The sequence below is a fragment of the Crotalus tigris genome, unplaced genomic scaffold (assembly GCF_016545835.1).
Source record: "Crotalus tigris isolate CLP2741 ecotype Arizona unplaced genomic scaffold, ASM1654583v1 scf7180000023627.613776, whole genome shotgun sequence".
Classification (NCBI taxonomy): Eukaryota; Metazoa; Chordata; class Lepidosauria; order Squamata; family Viperidae; genus Crotalus; species Crotalus tigris.
The window spans coordinates 44806-53227 of record NW_024100088.1 but is presented as its reverse complement, the minus strand read 5'-3'; the positions used below and the strand labels follow the sequence as shown (position 1 = coordinate 53227).

Below are 8422 nucleotides of genomic sequence, written 5' to 3'. Positions count from 1 at the left end.
TAAAGTAGTTCCAAGGATGATGGTGGTGAAGCTTTGGACTGGCACAGTGGAAGCCCAGGTTCTAGTCACCATGAAAACAGTGGATAAGTTGGGCTAGTCACTGTTGTGCCGCGGGAATACCGGTAGGAAGAGAGAACAGGGTGTGTGCCCCCTTGAAGTTTTTGCCATTTGCCAAAACTGAGATTGAGGACAAGACATTCTTCTTGGGGAGCAAGTCTATGGCCTTGGGCTATGCAGGAAAACTCTCCTGTTTACTAGTTTGTGGAACTAGTATATTTTCAAAATAACTTTTCTGTTAAGCTAGATTCATAATGGAAAAAGAAATTCTTCATAGATTTTGGTCCTTTGATCTGCTCCTGAATCATTTAGCATGCTAAAAGTTCATAGCTAGAAGTACATTTCTGTTCTTAATTTATACTGACACAAATAAAAAAATGACAACCAATTATTAACTTAGCATTAAAATTATAAAGTAGGTATGAAAGAGTTATTCATGTACATATAAAATACTTTACAGATCATTATATTTAGAAAATTTTGAACCCACCTCCACATTCTTTTCATGTTGCCACATTATATCTTTTGGTTGGGGGACTGGATCTGTCAGTTTTTCCCATATGTGGTTCCTATACAAAGAAAGATTTGGAGCATTATCCCAGATTCCTCTCTTGAAATAACTTGCTATATGTGCCTGAAAATGTGCAGCAGCGTTGACACAGCATACTTTTAAAATTTAGACTAGTAATTCTGTGTATTTAATTGCATCAATCCTACAGGGTCTGAGAGCAGAACAAAAAACACTACAAAAACCAGTAAGTGTATTGAGCCATATTTTACAAAACTAGATGCAGAAATAAACATAGGGTTCAGATAGATTAAAATAGAAAAGGCTTTCTTCTGAACCTTTATTTACCCAAACCAATTGTACCAAAGGAAAAGAAAGAATAAACAGGCAATATATTAATTTTAAAAAGGTATCTGAGGACAACAGCTAGGAGGAATTCTTACAGCAGGCAACTGGAGGACAAATTATTCTGAGAAAAAAAAAAGAAACAAGAAAAAGTAGAGAGAAATCACTGAAATAAAAATAAATAAAAAAACAGAAGATTCAATATCTGTTACAAAAACTGGTCTAATGCAGAAGATAGGTTTTTGTTAGAGCTATATCCATAGTGATCAGCAAAATGTACCTTGCCTTTTCTTTAGATTCTTTTGTTCTGCTCTTCTTATGAAGTAAATTTAACCTAATTATTGTGTAACAATGGTTGTATTCAATCTATTTTTATCGTTATGTCACATAAACAATTTTCTTTATTAAGGAAAGATACAAACTTAGTAAAGTTTGCATAGGTAAAAACATCTTTTATTCTTTACATCTTTCTCAATATCTGCATCTTTTCTAGTTCAGGGCTTTTCAACCTTTTCACCGATTGTACCACTTTTAGAATATGGCAATATTCAGGTACCACCAGTCACCTAGCAATGTGTCAAAAACTTGATGACCAAAAAAACAACAGAAAAAGGTGATAAAGTACAGGTAGCCCTCTCTCACCGCCTTTAATATCATCTCTTCCCTCACTCCCTTTAATATCATCTCTTCCCTCATCCCCTTTAATATCTCTTTCCCCACTCTCTTTAATATCATCTCTTCCCCCACCCCTTTAATATCATCTCTTCCCCCACCCCTTTAATATCATCTCTCCCCTTCAGCAGGACCCAGGCAATGCCTCTCGCAGCTCCAGCTGAATCTCTGTCTGAAGACTACGCAAGGCTGTCTGCCACCCCAATCAGCTGGAGCTGCACGCGCCAATCCTGGGCTCTCCACAGGACCCAGGGAATGAGTCACGCAGCTCCATCTGAATCTCCACCTGAAGACTGCGTGAGGCTGCCTGCCGCCTGCTGCTTCATCTCATCTACTTTTACACTTTTTTCTACATTTTTTTACAGTGCTGTTCAACCCGTCGTATGCGTACCACCTGCCAGGTGCCAACGTACCACTAGTGGTACGTGTACCACCAGTTGAAAAGCCCTGGTCTAGTTGACTGTTATGCTGATGAAGTACTGTTTTGCACTTGAATTTTTAAAGGGCTAGTTTTATCAACTGCTAGGACAAAAGTGAAAGCTGTTTTCTGTGTCTTCGTAACAATGAAAAATTATTAAATTTTACCTTTTACAAATCAAAGTCAAGAGCATAATTATTAGCATGGTTCCAAGTGCAGCAAAGACTAAAGGCAGTGTAGGAAATGTATCAGGATCAGTACCTGAAACAATAGCAGGGTTTAGTATTCTTACACTGATTTACATAAAGAGATATTCAGACACACAAAATTACAATGAAGAAGCAGCCCTTTCTTTTGGTAGGGAAAAAAAGAAAAAGCCAACAGAAACCTTTGACCCTAAATGTATCATTATTTTAATATGATAGTTAATGAAATAATTTTTAATATAGCTATATATAAATATAGTATTAGCAGGAAAAGAAAACAAATTGAACAAATACAGATTTGTACATTTCTCTTTAGGAAATCATGTACATATTGGCCGCTAATTTTTTTTAGAAGAGCAAAATTAGGTGCTCATCTAACAAAGGCAAGTGAACACTAAAAAGAATTACAAATGTATTCATTTTCATGTTTTCAGCCAAGCTGTATCAGATATTTCATAGGAAATTTCTCATTAAAATGATCCTTCAGTGGAGAAAATAAATTTAGCTCTTCAAATCTGCTGTGAACTTGGGGGTGGCAGCAGATTTTGGAGAAGGGAATGCTTTAAATTTTGTTTTGAAACTGGCTTTAGCAGTAATATAATCTAGATTGGTTTTTCTCCCTCCGTTTTTAGCAATCCAATCACCTTGTCTCAAACTCAAAGCATCATTAAAACTTAAGAGAAAAACTAATAATCCAAAAGGAGAATTTTGAAATTAGAGCTTTCTTATTTAATCGTTCTGGGAGTTGAAGTCAACAAGTCATAAAAGGGCCATAGTTCTCCATCTCTGGCTAGCTGGTGACTTTCAATGTGGATGTCATTTTGGATCTATGAAAACGGCAAAACCAATCTTGTTGTTCTGCTACCATCAAAGAATGTAAAAAGTATTTTTAAAAATGAATCTTTGACTTTCACATCCATTATCTTCAGAATAAAGTTGATAAGGAATTGGGAATATTCGTGAAGGGAGGAAGAGTAATTTGATTTTATTGAGATAATTAGTATTTAAAAATAAAATAATTTTATTATTGTTTATTATGATGAGATACAGCAAATATCTCTTTGGCATTAGAAGTGATTATCATATGAATGAACAAAATAACATTACATCACAAACTAAAGATGCCAGAAACAAATGGAATGTCATGGTTTTCATATTTTTCTGTTATTTTGTCTCTGTGCGTATGTGCACATTCAAGCTCATATTATACTGGTCATTAGATTTCATTTTTAAAGTTAATTTTAATTTTTTCAAAAGGAGTTAGGGGTCCAAATTTTATTATACCATATTTCAAATGATAACACTACTAATCTTTACCAGAATTTACCAATCACTATTTTAACTATATACTGTATTATATTTGATGTCTTTGAGTCAATCTCAACTCCAGGCAACTGCCTGAACATGTCCCTGCAGTTTTCTTGACGAGATTTTGGAAGTGATTTGCTGTTGCCTTGCTGGCTTTGTGCCTAAAGTGAGAAAAAACTTACAATCTCTTGGTTTCTAGCCTAGTGCCTTAACCAGTGTACCAAACTGGGTCTCTATACTGTACATGCTGATAATAAGAGTGTAATCATAGTTCCAATGTGTTTCAGTGGTATATTCAAGAAATAGATTTAACCATGCTAATTGTGCATTTATAACAATCTTTGGTTTTGTGATAGCATTGGTTCTTACAAATATATCGCTTTACAATTATCTTGCCACCACAGATACTATAGGTACTATTCACCTATTCTTGCTCCAATGTTTTGGTGAAAAATATTTGTCAGATGTGTCAGTTTTACTATGAACGAGCATCTATGAAATATCTGTTATGAATTAATTTCAAATTAGTCCCAATGGTTTATGCCAGTATGGATTTATTTGTTTCCAATTCTATTCAAATATCAGTGTCAGGAGCAAATAACCAGGAGTGTTTGTTAAGTTCACAGCACTAGTCTTTGTCAACTAACGTTCAGTGTTAAGTTGGCACTAGATAAGGGTCAATGGAATTCATGAGGGACTGGAATTGGATCTTTTGTGGCAACACAAGGACTACATACTATGACGTGTTTACTCTGCCTTCCAGCTGTGCCTTCTCTTCTCCTACAATCACATTCTGTAACCCAGTTAAGATATAATAATCTAAATCTAAATTTAATAAGCTATTATACATTTTAGTTATATGGTATTTTGAGTCTCCCAAATCAAGTATTAATTTTCACATTCTATTAATATCTTATGTATTTTAACATCTTAGTGAAACACAATAATAATTGTTACCAAATGACCCATGGTAGTGGAATAGGCTGTTACCATGTTTTAATTTTTTGACTTTAAATTGGAATTTTATTCACATAAACATATTTAAACTGTAATAACTTATTTATTACAATTCTTCAATATAGTAGCAGAAATAGGATTTTTTATGTTTGGAGAATTTAAATTTATTATATCTACTCTAAGATTGCTTGCATTAAAAGTAGAATTCACAGTCTGAGACTCTAAAAACTTTGAGTTAGGTCCCAGAATTTTTAAAAATCTTGTTACCAAAGTATTTTGGAGAATTAACTAAATATATTAATATTATCTTATTTTTCAATAATCATTTTGATAGTAGGAAGCTCTTAACCACCAGCTGACTATTAGAAGGAATGTTAGCATCAAGTAGGAAAAATAATTAAGGAAAAAATAAAATTACCAAACTCAATAGGTTCGCTCCATTCTCCATTCATTTCTTTTGAAATTGTACACACAGTGTGTCCAATTGTGCGAATTCTCAAGATATATTTTGCAGGCTTTGCAAAATTGAAGTATGTTTTTCCTGTTACCTAAAAACAAAATATTTATCTATTTAAATTTTTGCTTGATGAAATAATGTTCAATATAAAAATATACTTTATCTTGAATCAATCACGTTATAGTTATTGTTTTGCTTATTAATGAAAAGAATTATTGTAAAAACTAATTGTTTAATTTCAAACCTTGCTTCCATTTCCTTGTGGCTGTGCAATATTTTTTTAAAATTGAATTATGCAAAGAAAACAAACTGTTCTTTACTTCTGCTATTGAATTTTAGAATATGAGATTAAAAACTTTCATCTCTGTAGATTCTTGATATCACAAGAAAAAAATTAACAACTGCCCTGTTTGTGCCCCTTATGCAAGAAAAGATGAAGGAATAGCATTATTACTTTGACTTATCAGAGTCAGTTTTGTACTCTGATAAGTCCTGTGGTCTAAGATTAGTGCATTCTGGAGAATTTGTTAAAAATTATCACAGTTCCACTTGGACAAAATGCAAGGGTTTTCTGTTTTGCTCCCAATTGATCGGACAAAAAGTAAACTCAGTATTCATCTCCAAAATCAATCAATAAACCAACAGTTAAAGTATAGATTTAGAAGGTGTCTAAATATCTTCAATCTTCCAGGTTTAAGGTACAAATTTTCCTAATTTAACAGTGCACATTCATATATTCCCAGAAATGCCATACAAACAAGGAAGGACACTTCATTGCTGTGCCTGTGGAGAACACTTTTTTTTAAAAAAAACTGAGTGTAGAAGACTCTGAATTACTTACAAAATTTAGAAGTCCAGCACCTAAGTGGCCTGATGGTTGCTTTTTATACTATATATGATTTTCTTGGATTAAACTTGATTCCTTCTGTATGAAGAGCATAATATCTGTTTTTCTGTATGAAGAAAATAACTGATCTTGAACTATAAGGTGACCAACCATCCTCCTTTAGGGAGACAGTCCTCCTTTTGTAAGTTCTGTCCTCCCTCAAAAAGTGTCCTCCTACATGTCCTCCTTTTTGATAGTTGAAGACTAATCTGTAGGGCTTTTTTTTTCTCATAGAACGCTTAGAATGGCATTCCGGCACCATTTTTTGATGGTTTTTTTTTCAACTTTTGCATGTGCTGTGCTACTCCCACTATTGGCATTTGAAAGCCAATAGGAATTGCTGCTGAGCGTGCCAAAACACCCAGTCGGCAAACTTTGCACATGCAAGTTGTCTGTATTATTGTTGCAATGAATAAAATGTTTCTTTTATTTGCGATATTTTTTTCTTCAATTTATTTGTGTCCTCCTTTTCATTGTAAAAATGTTGGTCACCTTATGAACTATATATCACTGTGACCACCTAATTTTAAGACCTGGATGTCAATTTCTCCCTTCCTTAGCAGCAGTTTCCAATGCCTACTTTTATTTATAAAAATATTTCTGATGAAGAATGGAATTCTGCCCAACTATCAATTTATTCCTGTGTCTCTTCATATTTAGAGCTCCTGGAAAAATTTTCAGTTTTGGATCCAATCTGAATAGTAATAGCTAATCTAGACAGAATGAGATGATGAAACAAATGGCAATTTATTACATGACAACACTTACATTCATGACTGTATTCCTGCATTCATCCTTGAAAATAAAGGGGGAAAATAAAATAGTTACTAGTATTGGTAATTTTGTCCTTTTCCAAACTGGAATACATTTCCCACAGTCAGTTGTTTATAATAATTATAATAATGGTCAAACAGTCTTCAGTGAAAAGAAGGTGTTGGGAAGGATACTGTTGGGACAGTATTTATTTACTGTCCCTTTAAACACTATTATTTATGTTACATTATAGGAAACATTTCTTTGGAGACATTCCTACATTGAATCTCTGAACCAATTATCATTCAATTTTGTCCTCATTTCTTACAAATATTGTATAGGTAATCTTTGACTTACAACAGTTCATTTAGTGACCATTAAAAGTTACAATACCTGTCAGAATCCAATTATATTTCATCTTTAATTATCAAATATAGAAACTCCCAATTCTGCCATCTCTGGATTCTGCCATAAGAGGGAGAGAAGGGGGAGAACAAAGGGGCTTTATGGCCCTCACTTCCTTCAGTACACTTCAAAGGGCTGAATGTTGAATGTGTGTTTATTGTAACCTCGAAGTGTTAGCATACCAAAGGAGAGTATTTGCCTTTCATGTAGTTATCTGAAGTCTCCATCCAGACGGAAGAAAGAAGAAAAGGGGTGGAATTGTGATACTTGAAACTATCACTGGAAGGGGGGTTGATTGGGTGGGACTACTGGGGAACCCCTTAAAACCTTGAATGGAAGAGCTTGAACCCCAAGTCCTGTCTAGCATGCCTGCAACCATTTTCTCTTAATAAAGGATTCCTGTTGGAAGAATTATTCCAAGAGTTCTGTCTTCTTAAGATGCAAAGTGGGGTGGGTCCTTACATTAGACAGGACTTGCAAAATTAATCCACCTGGAAGGGAGACCCTTGCCGGGGGATTTTGCAAAAATTTACCATGTCAGACAATGAAGCAAGAGAGGGGGAAAACTCCCTGGAAAGAGAGCCGCTGACCCAGTTGGAACCTTGCCAGATGTTGGAATCCGAGAGGCCAGATTCCTCAGGAGAAGAAGTGGTGGAGACACAGGACCACAAGCCTCGCTGGTCGATGGGCGTTGGAAAGAAAAGTGAGTGGGGAAAGGAATCAAGAAAGGTGACCCTGAGATGGGGGACCAAGCAACCAGAATGGAAGCAGGAGATGGAGAAATCCCTGCACGCAAGTGAAGAGGGAGGAAGCTGGGCACCGTACTCAGACTGGATCCTAGAGAAAGCTATTGACCTGATGAAGAGAACTCTCAGCTCCCTAGGAGAGGAGAATACTGAGCCCTACGGCCGCCCCAGTTCCTGGAGCCACAAAGGGAGAGACACCGAGGGGGACGTGGAACCTGCAACCCCAGGGACATCTACTGATCCAGGAGCCCCCACCCCCTACCGGACCACAGATGGCAATCTGGACGGAAGACACTACCACCCACAACGGAGGCACCGATCCATTCCAAGACGTCCACCGTTGGAGGTGAAATTCAAAGGGGAGCCAACACGCTTGGGGTTTTTCCTAACCCAAGTCCTCAGCTACATGGAGGAATATGGGCAGGACATTCCCAGCGACAAAGCCCGCATCCGGATCGTGCAATCTGCCCTGGATGGACCAGCTGCGGATTGGGTAGTGAACTTGCATGACTCCAATGCCCCAGAACTCAGTAACTTCAACCGTTTCATGTCCTCTTTGAGAAGACGATTTGAAGACCCCCTGGCTGATCGCAAAGCCCGTGAAAGAATAACAACGATGAGGCAGGGCAAACGCCCAGTGGCTGAGTATACACAAGAATTCCGGGCCATTGGCAGCAAACTGAATTGGCCAGAAGACATCCTCC

General features: G+C 36.3%; 1 protein-coding gene across 1 annotated transcript in view; it reads right to left on the bottom strand.

The window, feature by feature from the left end:
• The window catches only part of LOC120297521 (interleukin-5 receptor subunit alpha-like), a 51995-nt gene that overhangs the window by 2668 nt on the left and 40905 nt on the right, over nt 1-8422 (bottom strand). Inside the window, exons 5-8 of the mRNA XM_039320242.1 lie at nt 6583-6609; nt 4890-5019; nt 2168-2261; nt 548-626 (exon numbers count right to left, since the gene is read on the bottom strand). Of these exons, the coding sequence (XP_039176176.1) occupies nt 548-626; nt 2168-2261; nt 4890-5019; nt 6583-6609 (330 nt within the window). The remainder of the gene's footprint in view (nt 1-547; nt 627-2167; nt 2262-4889; nt 5020-6582; nt 6610-8422) is intronic.